Below are 20,868 nucleotides of genomic sequence, written 5' to 3' on the forward strand. Positions count from 1 at the left end.
CTGACCTTCACAGAACACATTGCCTCAGTCTCTAGGCCGTGTAGACCCTCCACATCATGAGAAAGATCAGACCCTACAGAGTGATCAACTCCACAGCTCCATCTTATCTCAGTTCAATCATTCAGGTCTACATCCCGTCCACTGCGCTCGACAAGTGAACGTGGTCTGGTGGTACCAGCACCACAGAGTCGACACCAAGGAAAACTGTTCAGCTCAGTGATCCCACGATGGTGGAATGAGCTGCAGAACTCTGCACACTCAGCCACCTCACTTTAATATTTAAAAACTAAGAACTCTTCATCATCTTCCTTTGAACTTAAAAAACACACTTTCTGCTCTCTTACATCTCTTGAAACAAAAACTGTTCTTTAACAGCTCTTTGCTTTGATGTTTTTCTCCTTGACTTGTTCCTCACGTCTGATAAAAGAATGAATGTAAATATAAATGTTTTCTTGTTCCCGTCCTGCAGGGGGCACAACAACCGCTGGCAGGTTGATTATCTGCAGGGAAGAAGTAAAAGAAGCCAGACGAGCCATGGAGTCCGGAACCAGTTCTTAGGTCCAAGCCCTGAAAACTGTCGGATAGTTTTCTTTAACTAACGTTATAATTCCTGAGAACAAAGAAACTCAGGGTCCCGCTTCAGCTTCACTGGAAACAGTAAGCGACTGTTAGTTTCTACCGCTCCCTGCCAAACTCCGTTCAAAAATCAGGCAAATTAACGACACGGTTTTCATTTTGAGTTACTGCGTTAAACTGTAACGAACCGGTTCAGTTCGGCTGAATAAACTAATGAGCTGAACTGGATCAGTACCATGAAACGAAGGTTACATCTAACGCTGTCTTTTCTACTACATTAGAAAATTTGTTAATGGGCAGAAAATAAAAATTAAATCAGCTGCGGATTATTAACGCGTTAGAATTAGGAACATACACTAATAGTATATATGAAAATAACGTTATATTAGATATTAGAAATAGCCTCTACTCTAACATCAGTCTTTTATTAAGGATCACTTTCCGTCATGAGGTCTCTCCTCCAAGCAGAGATGCTGAGACAGTGGTGGAAAGGACAGACAGGAACTAAAGGACAGACAGGAACTAAAAGGACAGGCAGGAACTAAAGGACAGACAGGAACTAAAGGACAGACAGGAACTAAAGGACAGGCAGGAACTAAAGGACAGACAGGAACTAAAGGACAGACAGGAACTAAAGGACAGGCAGGAACTAAAGGACAGACAGGAACTAAAGGACAGGCAGGAACTAAAGGACAGACAGGAACTAAAGGACAGGCAGGAACTAAAGGACAGACAGGAACTAAAGGACAGGCAGGAACTAAAGGACAGGCAGGAACTAAAGGACAGACAGGAACTAAAGGACAGGCAGGAACTAAAGGACAGACAGGAACTAAAGGACAGGCAGGAACTAAAGGACAGGCAGGAACTAAAGGACAGACAGGAACTAAAGGACAGGCAGGAAAAACCATGTGACTGGATTATGGATCACCTAGCACTTCTGTTGTCACCTGTTTGCTTTTGTAGACATGTCGGTCCAGGTGTGGTGCCTGTCGTTCCGGCAGCCGTACGCTGGTCTGGTTCTGGACGGGGTGAAAACAGTAGAGACCCGCTGGAGACCCCTTCTGGCCCCATTGGAGAACCAGACCCTGGCGGTCCACATTGCTCGGCGGGACTGGGAAGGGGAAGAGTGGAGGGCGGTGCTGAGCGGTCCGCTGGGGATGAGCCAGACTCAGATCCAAGAGCTTCTGGAGTCTGGGGAGCGTTTTGGCCGTGGCGTGGTGGCAGGTGGGGAACGTCATTTTTCCTCTAATATAACTTGTAGTTTTGAGGGGTCCCTGAAGGCATCTTGTGTGTGAATTCATCTCTGTCAGGGTTGGTGGACCTGGGCAGGACCACACTGTGTCCTTCCTCCCTGTCGGGGGTGGAGTTACAGCACCTGGAGCGTTCGGCTATTCTGATTGGTCTGCAAGAGAAACACCTGACTCACCTGTCCAACCCGCGTTGGCTGAAGGAGCCACTGAGCGCCCGCGGGGGTCGTGACCTCTGGAGTGTAGAGATTCCTGCCCAGCTGTTACCATGACGACGCATCCCTGCATTTGAGGAGCAGCAATATGTTGATGACTGATGAGTTAGTTTGATGAAATTATGTTTGATTCCAACTGTAACTTCACAGATGAATAATTCTATTTTCTTTTCATCTAATTCTGTGAAGCAACTGGACTCAGATACATGTAGTACAGTAAAAGTATGATTTCTACTTCTGAAATGTAGTAGAAGGAAAAGTAGCAGCGGGAAATGCCAGTATAAAGTAGACATACCTTAAATTGTACTAAGTACTGAAGTAAATGTAGTTAGTTACTTTCCTGCTGCAAGTTTTTGTTTCCTAATTCACAGCTGATCTGTTAATGGTTCATCTGTGAGCCAGAAGCTGGAAAGGAATCAGAAGTCCATCTGACAAAGTGCTGTAACAGTTGTGGGGGATCTTTGTTGGTGCTGAAATTTAATAAAAAGCTGTAAAAAATGTTTTTAAAAGCTTATATTTAAAGCTGGATCAGGATTCAGATTCTTGTCATTAACTTTGTGTCTGGTTAGTGTAGTGGTAAGATCACCGCTCCCATGTGGGAGACTGGGGTTCAAATCCCAGCTGTGGCCTACCTCCAGTAGGGGTCCTTAGGCAAGACCTCCTCACACTTACCCTACCTACCATTGTACCCTACTTGTAAGTCGCTTTGGATAAAAGCGTCTGCTATATGACTAAAATGTAAATGTGTCTTCTCTCTCATGTAGTTGCGTTTCCTCGTCTCTGTTCTCCTCTGCAGGTATCCAAAGCGGCCTGGTGGCTCAATGGGTAGATCATCTGCTTTGGATGCAGAAGGTTCGGGGTTCAAACCCCACCACAGACACCAGGTGTGTCCTTCAGCAAGACACTCCACACTCCTGTAACATGTAAAATATGAGAAAATAAAGGTGTTTCTTCTTCTTCTTCAGCTCCTTGGAGCTGTATATCTCCAGAGTCCAGTTACTGGTCCTACCAACCTGTCCAGTGTTTTTCCTGCTGTTCATTTCTCGCTCCTCTTTCCACTCACCACAACCGGTCGAGGCAGATGGACGGCCACCATGAACCTGTATAAAAATAAAAAACCAACAACCCCACCGTGAAGAGGGAAAAACTCCCTTCCTGCTCGAGGAAGAAACCTCGAGCAGAGGCGGCTATCTACCTCGACTGGTTGGATTGAGTGGAAAGAGAAGATGCAGTATGTTTCAAAGCTCATGTCACACTTACACCTCCATTTCCTTGTGCCACACTTTATTATGAATTCTGCAGTTGGCCTCTAGGGTTTTTTTTCCCACAACTCCAAGTTCTTGATGAAGGTCTCAGAATCTTGTTGAGCAGTAAACCTGTTCTAATCATTCCAGGAACCAAGTGTAAACTCACTCACTTTTTACTGTGAAAGATGTCAGTAAAGAACAGAAACAATCTTCCGTCTGCTGGTGAAGAACAAACTTTATTCACCCACAAACAAAAACACCATCACCAGTTTCAGCAGCAACAGAAACATCAAATGTCACTGTATCAACAGAAATATATCCCCTCTTCAATTAAAAGGGACTGAGCATGCTCAGGCTGAAGCCCCACCCCACTTTGATTGGCTGATGCATAAAAAACACAAACAAAAAAGAAACTAATTAACGACCGACACCTGTAACAAACAAAAATCTGTTTCTCCAAGTCAACTCCAACATAGCTGCTCCACACGTTGCCATGCTGACCTGTGGCACCGTCACCTTGTTGTCATGGTAACCACGCTTGTGTCTCCCTTTAAATAATTACCAGACTTAAATATTAGAAACAGGAAGTGGTTCTGAGGCAGACGTCTGAGCCAATTCACTGCTGTAAATAAAGATTGATGGTGGTTCTTTAAAAATAAAAAACATGCTAACAGTACGTCTGTTGGTTTGCCAATGTTTTCAATAAGATGCTACATGCTAACATGGGAAAAACCAAATGCCACAATTTAGGTTTTCATAGTTTGACATTTTAAACATTTATATTTTGTTTTACATAGTTTACAAAATTATTTAATCCCCCCCCCCCATGTTTTTCCTTTGTGGAATCTTCCTTTTTGTTTGAAGATTTGAGGTTTGAGGTAAAGTGCCTTACTTTATCACTGTCCATTGAAAATAAAGGTGGTGTTATCCGCAAGCTAACGTGTGTGTGCGCTAAATGGTGGGGGGCATGTAGTGTGTAGCTGTATGGTGTGGTGGCGGGGCTGTGATGTAACTGACCAGGTGGGCAGGGTTTGGGGCTGGGCAGTAGATTCGTGGGGCATGGTTTCCAGTTTGGAGTGCGCCCCAGTGAGCAGAAGCAGGGAGGCAGTGGTAGGTGGAGTGATGGGCGAGGTGTGTAGGGTGAGGGTGAGGAGGAGGCGGGGGGGGGATGGAGGCCAGATAGGCAGTTGGGGGTGGGGCTTCATAAGACAGGTGCAACAGTGGAGGGGGGGGGGGCGTCTGATCCTGATACAGAATGGCAGAAGCGGGGGCAGGGCCTGAGGGAGCGGGACCAATAGAGGATAATCCTTCTGTGGAGGGGGCAGGGCCTGGAGAGGAGACAAAAAATAAATCCAGCTTTTCGATCTCGTCTGTGTGAAACTGTGTGTTGGTCAGATCACAAGCTGAGCAGACACGTGATGGACCGAACCCCCCCCACCCCTGATCATCAGTAATTATAATGTCGAAGGTTCTGAACGACTAGTTAGAGTAGTTTTCTTAAGTAGTTTGAGTTAACAGAAATACAATCGTCTGCCCAGCTGAAGAGTCAAACCTGGTAATCAGTACTGACCACTGCCATATCCATCTGTCTGTCCATCTCCTGCCCTGGAGGATTCTGAAAAAGAGGAGTAAGGCTGGTGGGAATTCCGACCTGTTTCAGGGTAGGACTGGGGGGCAGCTGTGGACAGAAAACCAGAAGATGACATGAAGATGTCCTCACCATGTCCCCATCAAATTATCTCAGCTGCTATGACCCAGCTACCTTATCACCTGCTTTACAGATTCACTGATCAGCACAGTGTCTCCACATGTTGGACTCATTAATATGGCACATATTAAACCGTTAGCTCAGCAATGAGGAACAAGGCAAAGAGTTTCCCATCTGTTCCCGGTGTTTCCACAGTCCCCAGTGTTGCCCCAGACACTGGCTTCACAAGCTGAATTCAAGGCTAAACTCTATACTGAATCATTAGTTCACTGTTACTTTTGTTCTGATACCGATTTCCTACGCTCTCTGTCCTTTGCTTCTATGATCTTAGATTTTAGAGAAACTTTAGTTACTGACTGGATGGTTGAAACCTGCAGCTATCAAACCTCATCAACTTTGTTCTCTCAGCAGCCAATCACAGGCAGCATGGGTCTTACCATGCAGAGGGGCGTCCTGGCTCACGTATGGAGGGTAGTGCTGATAGGTGTAGGCAGCTTCTGGTGATGTGGAGGGGTATGCCTGCTGCTGCTGCCAGCAGCTCTGATGGTACCACTGAAAAAAAGGAGGTCAACACTGATCAACCAAATTCCTTCAGTTAACATCACAAAGACTCTGGCCACTTTATTAGATCCACCCATACTGAAGTAGTTCAATACAACAGCACTGACAAATTCTACCTTTACAAATTATGATGTTCAGTTGTGGTTGTTAGGGAAAAATTATTTAATGTTTAATACCGAGGTCGTTTATACAAACTCATGAGAAACTGTCATGTCACTGTGATGAGTTTAGTCACATGAGCTCTGGAAAACTTGTCACAGTCTGCATCTAGTAATTATAAATCTCTTAATAATCAGGCTCCATCTTATCTTAAAGACCTCATAGTTCCATATCTTCCAAGCAGAACTCTGCGTTCTCAGACTGCAGGTTTACTTGTTGTTTTCTAGAGTTTCCAAATGTAGAATGGGAGGCAGAGCCTTTAGCTATCAAGCCCCTCTCCTGTGGAACCAGCTCCCAGTTCAGGTTCGGGAGGCAGACAGCCTCTCCACATTTAAGACCAGACTTAAACTTTCCTTTTTTATAAAGCTTATAGTTAGAGATGGATCAGGTGACTCTGAACCATCTCTTAGTTATGCTGATATAGGTTAGTCTGCTGGGGGACCTCTACTGATAAACTGAGCTCCTCTCCTCTTTCCTTCCTCCTGTATCAATGCAAATGCCATTGCATGTCATTAACTTTGTGTCTTCTCTCTCCTGTAGTTGTGTTTCCTCCTCTCTGTCTCCCTCTCTCTGTTCTCCTCTGCAGGTATCCTCGGCCTGGAGCTGTACATCTCCAGGATCCAGTTCACCTGCCCAATGTTCTTGGTGCTTGTTGTTGTCTTTATTGCCTGATGTTCTTTTCTCTCTTCTCTTTCCACTCACCCCCAACCGGTCGAGGCAGATGGCCGCCCACTATGAGCCTGGTTCTGCTGTAGGTTTCTTCCTCTAAAGGGAGTTTTTCCTCTCCACTGTTATTGTCACAACATTGTGTTTTCAGTGCAGTCATCTGACCACAAGTTCTGTGGTCAGTTGACTGCATGTTTCAGTTTGTTTTCAGGGTCTCTGTGCAAAATATGAAAAAGAACATTCTGCAAAATGCAAAAGCTGGTGTCTGTGTCAATGGTGTGGGTGACTTCAATATTTGTGAAGGAACTATCATCCAGGTGTAGATTTGGATACAGTAATCAGTGGATATTTCAGCACGACAACGCCAGGTCTTGTTCTGCATGTGTTACAATAGGGTGTGTTTTACTGACCTGCCTGCAGGACAGATCTGTCTCCTGCTGAAAAAGTGTTGTGATGTGCGAGCATCCCGACTCAAACAAAGACCACAGGCTGTGGAGCAACTCAAGTCTTCAAGCAAGGACTGACAAATACTCACTGCAAATCTGCAACAACCAGAGTCCTCAGTTTCCATACTACTAAACAGTTATTAAAACGAATGGCGATTTAATAACATTAAAGTTTTCCTTGGACCTTTGCCAGAAAAAGAGTGTTCAAGCAAAACAAAGCACAGATTTGAGTTTTTACTGCAGAATTTTCTAATCGGGGGAAGATTGCTGAAACTCCATGATCTTTTTTTTTTTTTTTTTTACCCTCAAACAAGAAAACCATTTATATTTAGCACTTGTATAGCTGAGATGTTTTTTGTTATGCATATAATAACTAAGCATTACTCATCAGCTTAAGCACTAAGAATGGAAAGGTCCATTCACAACCAGTCCAGGAGCCTGGAGTCACTGCGTTGTATAAGCTCAGCTGTCTGTTCCTAGTATACAGGTAAGTGGAAAAGGTGTGTTTTCTTCTTCAGATACAGATTCATCTGAAAATAAGTCAGAAGGAAATAAAACAATCTGAATCCAAGGTCACTAAAAAAACATCTTTGAACAAATACCTTCTTAACATTGATACTTTTTGGTAACATTTCTTTCAAGCTTATTTAAGGCTTCATCCAAAATTTTAGTTTAATTCGTTTATAACCGTTTGTTTTAGTCACATTACTGAAGGAACTGCCATAACTGGCAACAGCTGACCAGAAGTAACCTCTCTGTCAAACTTGTCATTAGGGTTAGGTAACAGTGGAGACACAAGGTGCATGTGGCAGGGCATCCAGTCCTTCGCCAACTACAGGACCACACACACCACCAGCCTGCGACAGTGATGCATCCCCTCCAAGATGCGCTGAACAACTTCTATGCTTGGTTTGAGGTGCAGTGAATGACCAGGTACTGTGTCTAACGGCAGCTGATGTGAGGAAAACTTTACGTAGACAACATCCATGGCAGCGTGCTCAAAAAATGTGCAGATCAGCTGACAGATGTCTCTATGAGCAGTGCCGTCATCCCCACCTGCTTCACGACCACCATCCTGTCCTGCCTCAATGACTACTGTCCCAGTGAATTCAGACCCATCACCATTAAGTGCTTCGAGAGGCTTGTCATGAGGCACATCAAGACCATGCTGCCACCTACACTAGATATGCTGCATGTACCGTCCCAACTTTGGCTTTTGGCATTTTGACTCGTAAGACCCTACACCACATAGTGAGAACAGTTATCATCTGAGCCTCCCTGCCCTCTACACCACACGCTGCATCCGCAAATCCACCACCATTATGGATGAGTGCACACACTGTTCCCCCTCCTGCCTTCTAGTAAAAGATTTAGAAGCATCAGGACACACACACACACACACACACACACACATCCAAACAGATTCTTTCCTCAGACTATATTGGACTCCTCAACACTCAGGGACTGAGTTGACACAAACACACATCTCACATTCCATTGCTGGACTATCTGCATCTCAAGCAGCTCATGTTTGCACATCAATATATACAAACTAACATCCTTGCACATCTACCTCAATAAGACGAGAAGAAGAGTTTTTAATTTATTATATATCAGTATTATGACGTGTTCAATAACCTTCGGTTTAACAATTTGCAATGTCTTTGTCCTGTGTCTTGCACTGTTTGTACATGCACCCGGGGACTTTATGTAGTCAGGGCTCGTCTGTTTTTGTGATTGTTCTATGGTCATTTCTATATTTTCTTTCCTTGAAATGTGTCGTATGTAATCTGTGTTTTATGTCATTGTTGGAGCACTATGATCCCAGAGGAAAGTTGTTTCGTTTCACCTTCTACACAACTGTATAGAACTGAAATGACAAAGAACCGTGAAATGTATGCATGGTGTTACTGCTCACATCCAGAGGGAGACTGTTACCTGGACTCCTAAGTTGAAGTAATACTGAAGGACTCTGCAGTCTACACACACACACACACACACACACACACACACACACACACACACACACAGAGAGAGAGAGAGAGAGAGAGAGTTCTATTAGTAATACATTGGACAAGTTGTGTAAGCAACTGATTAAAGCTGGTTGACCTCTGACCTCGGGGTAAATCACTGCCGTTGGGGTCGTAGGAGTAGGGCGGCGGGGCTACCATGGTGCAGAGAGGCTCACCCATCTCATTAACCAACCAGGGAGAGGCTGCAGGTATTGCCATGGCAACTAAAAACAAAACATCCCATGATATTTATTATGCATCATGGAGAATCACTGATAATCATCAAGAGGTTGGAAAATGACATTAAGTTAAACTTTTAACGAGCTGCAGCATTAAACCCGTTTATCCCCTGAATGTGACCACACGTCACTGGGTCACCGTGGCACCACATTTCTCAGTCTGACATCAAACTGTGTGAAAGCTCAAAGATTCAGGGGCTGAAGAGAAAACAACTGATGAAGAGGAGGAGTCAGAATCAGTCAGTCTGGGGTGTGTGTGTGCACACCTGAGCGTGTCTGTGTGTGCACAGTTGGAGGCAGGTGAGCAGCTGCAGGTACACGTGATGATGGGGAGGAGGGTGAGGACGAGGAAGAGGAGGGTGAGGAGCAGATGACTGCTAGAGGCTTCACTACCTGAAACACAAACAATAGTTACCAGTAACATTACAGGTAACAACCACAGTGAAGGCTCACAGACGGTAGGTGAGGTTCCTGTTCTGCACAGCAAGACATTGTGGGATTCCTGGTGACAGCACAACCATAAATAAAAACAACTTTGTCTGATGGGCCACTTTCCTAATGTGTAATGTCAATGAGGGTCCTCACAAACACAGAAGTTCAAACCAAGGTGTGCGAATACCTGCTGGGTGTAGTTGTAGTTCAGGTCTGGTCTTGGCGGAGAGTCAGTGGTAACTCCTTCCGGCTCGTCCTTTCACAATCAGAAAACCTTTTTAGTTGACAGTAGCTTCATAGCAACACTGATCACATGACCCAGCCATCCCACCTGCGAGGCTTCAGATTCAAACCATGGAGTGTAGTTATACGTTTTAAGTTGTATATTCATTTTAAACTCAGTGACGAACAAGCTGCTAACGTTTGTCTGTATGCTGATGACACACCGCTCTCCATAATATTGTTGGTTTTGTCACCATCTGTTAAATATGTCAAATAGTTTTAGATCCCAGGTGTGTAGTTGACCTGGGCCTCTGAGCAACTGGTTTCCATGACTCCCTAAGTTCCATATTTCAGTGGAACGTTTCAACCCACCCATTACTTTACGTTTTCTCCCTTTGCCACCAACTGAAGCCACACCCACCATAACTGAACCAGGTATATATGCAGAGAATGCAAGAACCAGCAGGTCAGAGGTCAGGCATCCTTACTTGATTGGTGGTGGGCTCAGCAGCAGCGTAAACACTGGACGTCTGGTAGCTCTGATCTGAAACAGTTTCAACTCAGTCACTTCCTTTCAATAAAAGCTGCAAACTCTAAGACTCCAAACATGCTTCACGAAAACAATTAGGTTTACATTCAAAGAAAACTTAGGTGCTGCAGCATCTTTCATAAAGCACATTTCACTTACACTTTGCTGTTGGATACTCACCCTGAGGGCTGTAGACGTACTCCTCTGTATACTCAGCTGACAGACACAAAACATCATTACAGGTAACACAAACACTGAACAGTAACTACGACACCCCCATCCCCACGAACTTAGCAGTAATCCAACAAAGGGCAAGGAATTGACTGAAGATGGTTCAGAAATAAAATCTGTATTTTCATTAGAGAAAAGACTCAAAACGTATTCATCTTGTTCATTTTAATGGAATTAGAAGAAAGTGAATTCTTGCTTCTCACTCTGGTCTTCCACAGTGCTTGCATCTTCCTGGTCCTCCTCCGAGGAACATACTGGGGTATTTCCAGGTGGGGGGGCGGGGGGTAGGGGCCCTGAGCTCCTCTGAACCCTGTAGGTGGGGCCAGAGGGAGGGGGTGGGGGTCCCATGGTTGGCGTCGGAGCCACTGCTGGGCCCTGTGGAAAGAGTCCGATTGTGGGTTCATCCCAGTTTTCTTAGGGTGTTTTCAAACCTGCAGGTCGTTTGCTTTGGTCTGAATTGTTTTTTCCTTTGGTTCAATGTCTTTTCACACAGAAAATCCAAATGATTCAAAAAGCTTCATTACGAGCCACAAAAGAACGTTCAGCTCATTGATTAAATGGATTGGAACAACAACACCACCACCAACAACAACACCACCAACACCAACAACAAGAATGACTCAACACAGGAGAGAAAACGCATACGATGGGAAACAGTTTGATTCAACAAGGTTCCTTGTGTTTTACAGAAGACCATAAACCAGAACTATTACTTATTCTAAATCGACATAATAATAATAATAATGATAATAATAATAATAATAATAACAATAATAATGTATACTTTATTGATCCCCTTGGGGAAATTCGTTTTGGGCAGCTGCCAGACTGAGTCGGCGCTACTACGGGGTTTCGGTGTCTTGTCCAAGGACACCTCAGCAAGTAGCCAGGAGGAACCGGGAATCGAACCACTCACCCGGGGATTCGTAGGCAACAACATCACCTTTAATCCACAGACCAATCAGGTAAAGTTCTTTTACCTAGTTTCTTTTTTTCAATCATTTTTGTAAATAGATCTGGGAAGGACTCATGGACGTAGAGCATTATGGTGAACTGGTATATTTAGATGCCGTCTTTCCAACTCTCACTGATCACTCAGGTTTGTTGATGGTGAAGTGTTTGGTTGCTCTACATCACAGGGAGCCCTCATGTCTGTGTTTCCTTCTTGCCCACCCTTTTAGTTAGGCTGTCATAATTAGTTCTGCTGGAGTCCCTGCTGCACTACACTAAATATACATTCACCTACAACTAACTGCCATCTCTCCTCTTCTCTATCTCTACCTCTCTTTTTCCCTCTTCCTGTCTCTCTGTCGAGCTACACGTCATTCCACCCTCTGCCCTCTGGACCTGTCTGACTCGTCCTGATGCCCAACTTCTGGCTGGAGATCTCATCGCCTGGATCCACTGTTTGCCCAATGGGATGAAGTCGGCCTTGGCCTCGGGTGACGTCGGCAGCTGTTTCTCGGAGGTCTCGACTCAATGCTTGATAGTCCAGGAATGGAACAAGTCTGCCTGCAATTAACTAACTGGACTCCACATTAACTTAAGACATTAACTGTTATACTGGACTGCCTGCTGCCTACACAGCATGTAATCACCCATATGAGGATGGGTTCCCTGTTGAGTCTGGTTCCTCTCAAGGCTTCTTCCTGTTGCCTTCCGTGTCGAAAGTGACGACACGGACCAGAGGAACCACCTACTAGCAAATGCTTCAGTGTTCTGTTGGTGTGATGGAGGCATTCGGGGACAGTACAAAGTCACTTTGGGTTTGTACTTTTGTTTTTCTTGCTCAGCTGTTCTCTTTTCTATGTTTACAGCCATTACTGATGATTTTCTTTTCTTCATATCACACAAATGGCCTCAGTTACAGGGGTCACAGTGTACTGTTTTAATCAATAAATCTGGGGTTCATGTAATGATGTGAGAGTAGTTTGATAAACTGAGTGCAGAAAATCTCTACTTTACATAATCAGTTCAGTGTCTCATATACATTTAGTCATTTGGCAGATGCTTTTATCCAAAGCGACTTACAAGTGAGGAACAAGGCAAGCAAACAAAACCTAAGTCAAGGAGAAAAAACATTTAAACTGTTTTAAAAGACTACAGAGTTACCAAGTTTGTACTTTCATATTTTTGGATGGTTTGGTTCTCACTTTGGTTCTCTTACCGGCAGTGGAGGGAAGACCGTGTCATTGCCATCATCCAGCTGGTAGTATGCCATGGCTGCATCCAGATCATCCGGCTCCTCCACCGCCTCAGAGAAACTGAACTGACACTCCTTGTTCAGAGCTGCTGCCAGCTGGCGCCGACTGCGACTAAGCCAACAAATATAATGAGATGAAACCTTTAGTCCCACAATGGGGAAATTTGTATCATAACAGCAAGATTTTAGAAGTGAACATATCAAAAGATATAAATAGAGATATACACATGTATACAATCCAAGTATGTATAATTAAAAATACAGTACTACTACGTAGTAAAAAAAACATGGTGGACGTGGTCAAGCATATTAAAAGATCAATATCTCATTTTTAAATTTAAAAGTCCAACTTAAACTAAAACCAACCCGTAGACCAAACCCGACAACAACAACAACAAAAACAACAATCATCATCATCATCATCATCATCATCACCACTGGTCCAACTGGTCTTACTTGGCCCACTAAATAGATTTTAACTAGAGAAGTAGAGACTGTCGGCACCGACAAATCCACAGCTCACACATCAACAGGACAAAAACATTCATGTTCATTATTAACACACTTCACTTCAGTGATTATTCCAACTGACCGTGACCTGAAGGCGTAGTTCTCATAGTCATGGTAATATCTCTTGCCAGGGTGGTAGTAAGTCAGCTGTGGACCAATCAGGTGACGGTTCAGGAAACGAGTGGAGCTTCTGACCAGAATCCATGAGGCAGGTAACATGTGCACACACACACACACAGTCCAAACATAGTGTGCGCACACACACACACAGTCCAGACACACACAGTGTGCACACACAGTCACAAACAGTACAGACAGTGCACACACACAGTCACACACAGTACAGACAGTACAGACACAGGAAGTTGTCAGAAGTTGGGTTGATGCATTAACAAATATTCTTTGCTGCAGTGACTCAACAACAATGACTTTGCTAATTTTAGTAATATTAAAGTTACTTTTTGCAGTAACTCGTTACTTTCAGAAACAACATGACTGTCTTGGTATCTATCAGTAATTACTGTGTTGAGGGACAGGCAGACCTTTAGCGTCTCTTTAAAAATCACGTACTAACTGCAGAAAGGTCCGAGATGTGAAGCCACAGGTTTACGGCCCAAACATCTCAGTGTCCGTTAGAGGAGACTACTGGAAAACACTCAGTTGGTTATAAAGGGAAAGCAAAGAGACTTCTACAGAGTGAGATAGATGTGCTGTCAGGGGTTGAGTTACTTGGACAGGTTGGTCCACTCACCTGTTCCACCTGCAGAGAAATGCTGGCGTCTCCAAGCAGGTGAAGCAGCAAAAGCTAAACCTCATCAGTGTGAAGGACATAAGGCAGGAGAATGTGGTGAAGGCTATTCACGTTATCAACAGTAGTCCTGGTTGTCAGAAAGCTCTTTCAGACTAGGGATGGACTAATCCTGGTGTTGTATAGGTAGAATGGGCATCAGGTAACAGGGCTGGTCTATTCACTTCTATGTTTGCGACGGACAGGATGCTGGTGGACTGGACTGTCTGACATTTGAGCAGCTTGGGCACAGAGTTGGGGCAGTGTGTCGGGGAGGACACATGGAAACCGCAGCACCCACAGAGTGATACTTGGACTTGAGCACGTTATTACACTACAGTTCCATCAGCTCCATTTGGAGGTTGGTTGGTGCGCTTTCCACGTCAACTGCAAAAGGATTACTGAGCAGTTCAAATCTGCATTTCAAAGTCGGCAAAGTAAACTCGGTACGGACTACAGTTTTTAGTGAACTGTGCACTTGGCATCTTTCATTTGGCCATTTTTGGGGAGGGGTGGATTAAGTTTGTCCAATTTGACTGGTTGCATGGATGCTAATGACCGTCAAAAGAAAAGCAAGGGGAGCTTGGCGGTCTCGACTGACGCGCCAACGCGCTAACAAAACATTCTGGGATTTGTAGTATTAGCGGTGTATGTATATTTTACCACTACACTATCCAAACGCTTACCTGTGTGGGTATAGACTGTGTCTGCTTCATTTAAGGTGGTCCGGTGTACAAGGTTCTTTTGTTTACTTGATTATAGCAGCTGGTTAGTGTAGTGGTAACATCACCAAATCCCATGTGGGAGACTGGGGTTCATATCCCAGCTGTGGCTTACAACCAGTAGGGGTCCTTAGGCAAGACCTCCTCACGCTTACCTTGCCTACCCTTCGTCGCTTTGGATAAAAAGCGTCTGCTAAATGACTAAAATGTAAATGATGTTTTGTTTTTTTTTTAAATACAGATTTTAATTCAACTTTATTTTGTTTTTATTTTATATATTGCACAGACTGTTTAGCACCTTAATCTCATTGTACCATGTTGCAATGACAATAAAAGGTTTATCTCTTATCTCTCCCAAAACTCACTGTTAACTATTAATAATAAGACTATTATACTGACTAAGAAGAAAAACAAAAACTTATTTCTGCACATTTTTCTCCTTATCTGTCCAGAACTCAGTACTTATCAGTGTAGTAAACAGGTATCAAGTCCCACCTGGAAGCTCCATAGCGAGGAGGTCTGGCTGTAGGAGGGTGGTGGTGTGGGGGAGCGTAGGGGTCGTAGGTCATGGCCCCAGGTGAAAGGGGAGGTGGTGGGCGAGGGTGGCCTGCTGGCTGAAAACGAGGGGGCAGGGTGGCGGAGGCAGGGCCTCCGTACGAAGAGGGCAGCGGCATCAGTAGTTCTGCTCCCTTCACTCCACTGCTGCCACGAGACTTCCTAAAGTAGCGATGGCGGTGGTGTCGCTGACCACGAGAGTCCGGGTCTGAGAGAGAGACAGGAATACAGCAGTCAGGCTCAGGAGGTTTTCAAGGACAGTGCAGATTGTAGGACATCCATGTTTCAGAAATGGTCAGAGCCCAAAGGGCAAAAATCTATAACAGTAGTAAAAATAACCAACAGATTAAATAATTAGTTAGTTGAAGCCTTACAATAAAGATTCAAGATTCAAAAAACTTTATTGATGCCAGAGGGAAATTGTTTTGCCTCATTACCCATTGTTCTCAAAACAGACAGAAAGAAAGGAACCACAACCAGGAAAGATCCAAAACTTACCCAAATCTCCTTTTCTGGTGGGAGCAGCAACATTCCAGGCAGGAACTGGATTCACTGGTTTTAGATCAGTCAGAGGAACCAGGTGTCTGAGAGAGGGACACAAACTGTTCAAAACCTGATCTATAAAAACTCTCAAACTTCCTTTATGAGGGAGACCACGTAGTCTGGGTTCAGGTTGTGGGTTTTACTTTTCTCCAAGCTCCTCAATGAAGACAGTGACGGCTGCTGAGTGAGTTCCTACTTCCTGAATGAAGGCGTTGTAGTACTTCCCCTTCGGCTCCAGACGCACCTGAAAGCGCATACAGACAATCTGTCGACTGCACGTAGTCTTTGATTTTACAGAAACGTGTTGTGAAATTTGACTGAAAGGTCACTGGGGTACGACAGTGTCCCAGAACCCAAGGAACTCATATTGTGTTATTGATATTTGTGATGCAATACACCATTTTTCATTCATTACACACTTTAATGGCATTCTTCCAGCTGCTTGTCCAACAAGTGCACTCAAAAAAATAAAGGTGTCAGTGAATTGTTATTAAGTGTCAGGTTATATTACCTGACACTTGTCTCCCAGGAAGTACTGCCTCCCTGCAAACACCATGTAGTCTGTCTTCTGCATCTCTGGCACACACAAAGACAAACTAATCAGATTACTGACCAACAGATTCTGACCGTAATCAAATTCCACACCTGTCAGTAATCTGAAATCGGCTTGGTGTAACGTTATATTTACACCTGATCAACATCTACTTACACACTTTTTAAATAAAACTAGTTCTAAGAAATAAAATAAGTACATAGACCACATCAAAATCAGATGTTGGAACCTGCAGTGACCCAAGCCTACTGTGATCCTGGACTTTACCCGCCGAGTGTTTTATTTCAAAGCTGCTTCGGTACATGACAACACACAGACCGTTTCTTCCGAACACAAACACGTCCAAGTCCTAACCCTAAGCCCTCTGATGTGTCCGTCCCTCATTGGAAGTGAAGTGTTACCTTTACACGTGTCCTGCCACACGTCAAACTCCAGGTTTCGGTAAACCTCTCCATCCAAAGACTTCATTACTTTATAAGGCAGAGACAGTCGGGAGGGTGGGGGGGCGTCTGCAGAGGGCTGTATGATAAAAGTCACATCAACGATATGTTATTATCCAACGACATCTGTGGCAGCACTCGGCTCGACTATGATAAGGTCATTGGACAGGCTACAGGTGAAGTAAAATGTTTTGTATTGGTTTCAGTTCACTTTCTTTATAGATCACCAACTCACGACAACGATCATGTGAAAGGACTTTACACAGTACGGTTACGACCACAGAGAGAGAGAAACCCGAGAAAAAACACCTCCAGCAGGACCAGGCTCAGGGTGGGCGGCCATCTGCCTCGACCAGGTGGACAAAGAAAAGTATGCACCTTTTTAATCAGCTCCTCTAAAATTTCAGCTGAGGAGAGACCAAAATGCAGATGCACACCTCCCACCCCACAGCTAGCCCCCTCCCACCTTTGAGTCATCCGCCACAGCCCTGGGTTTCTCCCCAGCAGCTCCACTTGACTCCACCTCCTCCCTGCAGGACAAAACAAACACACCTGTCTGTGATTTCACCAACTGTAGTAAAGGCAAATGGATGGACGTGCTCAGGCGACAATGTTATGTGACGCATTCCATTCCAACATTTACCTTTGTCCTCGGTCGTCAGGTGTATCGTAGCCGATGTCCACATCACTACACATGGAGGGACTGTTTCTATAGCGACGACCCCCAACCCTGAAGGCCTCCATAGTCTGACAGAGCTCCACTTCTTCCACCCCAAACACCTGAGTGTAGAGCAGCTCATACAACACGGCTACACACACACACACACACACACACACACACACACACACACACACACACACACACACACACACACACCTGAGTGTAGAGATGGCAGGAGTACACAAACTCAAATACTCAAGGTAAAGTACAAGTGTGTGGTGAAAAAAGTACTTTGAATTTTTCTTTATTAAAGTAGAACCACTTCGTACATGCTCTAAAACGTCCTTTGAAGTAGCAGTACTTCATTAACACAGTAATAAACATAAACACAGAGTATTTGAACCAGTGTGAACTTGATGCTGTTGATAACATGAACTTCTCAGTCTGGTCCAGATTTGTTTCTCATGTGTCTCATGAATCAGGTTTGGGCAGAATCCAACAGTTTAACTCATGAAACTACGACAGACTGAACCTTTAGTTAGAAATAAACTGATGTTGGAGCTACGCAGCAGAGAAACAGGAGCTCATCACTGATCAGTACTCACACTGACAGAGGGCGGCAGATGCGGGGTAGCTTCTTGGGTAAACAATGTCATAGTGCCCATTAATGGAGCAACACAGCGTCACCTAGGCAACAGATGAGACCAACAGTAAGCGCTGACCAATCAGAGAACAGTGTGATGTCATGTGACCTGCTGTCATTTGTTTCCACCTTGTCCACAAAGTCGTCCTCGGAGATCACGGTGGCTGATTTTCCCGGGTAACGATAGATCAGGAAACAACGCCTAAACACACACACTTATATCACATCCCATAATACACTCACAAATGTTGGTAACTATAGTAACCTGCAAACAGTGGCTCACCTATAGAGCTGAGACAGAGCCTTGATCTCCACCTGGCCCACTGTCTCCTGAAAACGAAAACACAAACAAACACACTTACACCTGTTCACAGGTAACACAGGTCAGTTGACCAAAGGGTCAAAGGTCACAGCAGCTCACCTTTGGGTCCTCCAGACGCTCCAGGTATTTTTCAAACGAGCCCTCGACAAACTAAAACAAAAAAGAGACAGTCACCAGGTGCTTGCAGTCTGGGTCCAGTTGCTCAGTCCAAAGTTCTGATCATGGTTCTGTAACCAAGGCAGCTGACGCCGTCACATCTGTAGGATCCTGGTCTGAAGTTCAGCATCTGTGCTTTCAGACCAGGTGGATCAGGTCTGTCATCTCTGCTTCAGTGTCTAATCTACACAGTCACAGTAACAGCGACACACCACTAGTAGGCGGTGGAGATTCTGACACCAATATTCTGGAGTTCGAATGGATCATGATGCAAAACAGAGAACACATTGGAGGTCATGGTCTGTACGGCCACCGCAATGTTGACAGGTGGACCCAAAAGTTCTGCTCAGTGGCAAATGGACTTGGTTCAGGTTCTAGAATTTCAACTCTGTCAGTTTAAGAACCTAAAGCAAGTCACGTGGCTTCTGAACAGAACCTCTGGGATAACAACCGAAGCAGAAACTTAAATCGGCTTCCGACTGTGGGAAACTCACCGGCTCAAAGTTGCACCTGTTGGCTCTCATGAAGTTGGCGCAGTCCTGACGGATCTTCTGATGATAGTTCTGAGAGTAATACAACTAAAAAACACACAACACAACCAGTTTACAGTTCAGTTCAGACTGGATCACTTGTAGGAAAACCACTGATGAACAGAACCTTCTGTTCCTGTTGTGAACTGAACTGTCACGTTTGATGGTTCCGGTTCTCACAGCTGCTTCCAAACCAAATAACTCTTCCTCGTGGTTTGTTGTAGGAACACAAGAGAGTCCCACATTATGGCATGAACCTAAAAACATCATTATGCAACAAGTCAAAGGTCACGGAGTATCACGGACAATGTGAAGCACACGTTTCACACGTTAATGTTAGGACAGCTGGACCAGCGGTGACCGTCTGGGATGAGTTGGAGGACCCAGCTCCAACAGGTTGGAAACAGTCTCTCAGGTGATAAGATGCAGCTGGTCTAATCCATCGTTGATCCGTTTTCCTTTCTGCTGAACCAACTTATTATTCTTCCTGACGAGTCCGTTTGTGCTGATGTCTTCAGTCTGAACCTGGAGACAGAAACCGTTTTGTCCAAACCTTCAACTGGTTCAAAATCAAAACAGCTCCTGGTTCTTTTTCCAGGTTGATATAGATTTCCCAGCTCTGTGGTTTCCTCAATGTTTCCGCAGCAGAGAAACGACGTCTGACGCCTGTTTGTAGGTCAGCGCCACCTTCAACTGGTTTTCAGGTGTGCACCTTCAGTTTCCTGGGAGAACCAGATAATTTGGCCCCAGTTCTCACCCGGTTCTCCAATTTCTTCTTTCCTGAAGCAGGTCACCAACACCACAAGTCAGTTCGGTACACAGCTGGTACTTGGTCCCCTTTACGGAAAGTACAGGACAGAGTATTTCTGTGGTACTGATACTTTTACTGCAGTAGACCTTGTGTATTTTACTGTGTACTGTGTTGTGAGTCCAGCTGGAGCTGCCGGAACCAGATCCGTGATAGAACAAAAGTTCGGGAATAAAAAACACGTGTTTGCCAGGGATTATCCTTAGCTCACGTTTCCGGGAAGTAAACTGGACTTTCCGAGTCCCGGTCTCCAGACGTAGACGGCTCCCAATTCCCCCTCCCCCCCCCCCACCACCTCCACCCGGTGACCCCGCTGACCTCTTCCCGGGCAGAAGCCTCCTGCTTCGCCGCTCTCACCGCCCTGTAACCCGGTTCTGGCCGTTAGCTCACCTGTTCGGACACGGCTCGGAACAGACTGGACGCGTCCCGGGCCACCATCTTCCTGTAGAGTCCCAGACTGGACAGGTACTCGTCCATGTTGACGAAGTACTTCTTCAGGCCTTTCTGCATCCCGCCGCCGGTGAACTGACGACAGCATCCGCGGAAACTGGATCGACTCAGTCCGGTTCGGCTCCGACAGCACGAGCCGCCGCCGCCAGGTGAGTTTAATCAGGTCTGATGAGCGCGTGAGGCCGCGCACCGCTGCTGGGGCGTTCAGGGATCCAGCGGGGGTCGGACATGTCAGGTTTAAACTGTTGGTGAACGAAGTTTGAACAGTTAAAAATTAAATGAATCATTAACTTTTCTACGTCTGCGTTTGAAAGTCAAAGTGAACTTTCAGACGTTCACACAAACTGTAGAATGAATCCAGTTATGTCAGCAAAAAAACCTGGGTCTTCAGAGTCCAGATCTTATTTGTCACCGCATCACATGAACACTCAATGGAATAGTTTAATAACCAATAATACAGCCCGCTGAAAAAATAATACAATTTAGAAAACACGA

At 45.0% G+C, this 20,868-nt stretch overlaps 2 protein-coding genes across 5 annotated transcripts; one reads left to right on the forward strand and one right to left on the reverse strand.

Annotated features, from left to right (window-relative positions):
* The first annotated feature begins 509 nt into the window (after positions 1-509).
* Positions 510-2,875, forward strand: zgc:110222 (ASCH domain-containing protein). 2 transcript variants are annotated; one of them, XM_026359385.1, is made up of 4 exons: positions 510-657; positions 1,540-1,800; positions 1,887-2,143; positions 2,835-2,875. In XM_026359385.1, the coding sequence occupies exons 2-3, from the start codon at positions 1,542-1,544 to the stop codon at positions 2,093-2,095; spliced, it is 468 nt and encodes a 155-aa protein (XP_026215170.1). In that variant the 5' UTR covers positions 510-657; positions 1,540-1,541; the 3' UTR covers positions 2,096-2,143; positions 2,835-2,875. The 2 variants fall into 2 exon arrangements, with proteins under 2 accessions (XP_026215170.1, XP_026215169.1); XM_026359384.1 differs by lacking the exon at positions 2,835-2,875 and having other exon boundaries at positions 1,887-2,538.
* Positions 2,876-3,127: 252 nt separating this feature from the next.
* alg13 (ALG13 UDP-N-acetylglucosaminyltransferase subunit) lies at positions 3,128-20,524 on the reverse strand. Of its 3 annotated transcripts, none has more exons than XM_026359322.1 (25): positions 20,314-20,524; positions 19,080-19,163; positions 18,529-18,579; positions 18,391-18,437; positions 18,237-18,309; positions 18,070-18,151; positions 17,447-17,612; positions 17,270-17,333; positions 16,765-16,882; positions 16,322-16,386; positions 15,954-16,054; positions 15,766-15,851; positions 15,208-15,475; positions 13,286-13,393; positions 12,658-12,805; positions 10,694-10,865; positions 10,440-10,475; positions 10,219-10,274; positions 9,696-9,764; positions 9,343-9,469; positions 8,942-9,061; positions 8,764-8,804; positions 5,431-5,545; positions 4,856-4,900; positions 3,128-4,613 (listed from the first exon to the last, which is right to left on the reverse strand). In XM_026359322.1, exons 1-25 carry the CDS (start codon positions 20,431-20,433, stop codon positions 4,237-4,239), a joined length of 2,739 nt encoding a protein of 912 aa, XP_026215107.1. In that variant the 5' UTR covers positions 20,434-20,524; the 3' UTR covers positions 3,128-4,236. The 3 variants fall into 3 exon arrangements, with proteins under 3 accessions (XP_026215107.1, XP_026215105.1, XP_026215106.1); XM_026359320.1 differs by having other exon boundaries at positions 4,856-4,963; XM_026359321.1 differs by having other exon boundaries at positions 4,856-4,963; positions 13,286-13,390; positions 20,314-20,523.
* Positions 20,525-20,868: the final 344 nt, after the last annotated feature.

This window comes from Anabas testudineus, chromosome 1 (genome assembly GCF_900324465.2).
Source record: "Anabas testudineus chromosome 1, fAnaTes1.2, whole genome shotgun sequence".
Lineage (NCBI taxonomy): Eukaryota > Metazoa > Chordata > Actinopteri > Anabantiformes > Anabantidae > Anabas > Anabas testudineus.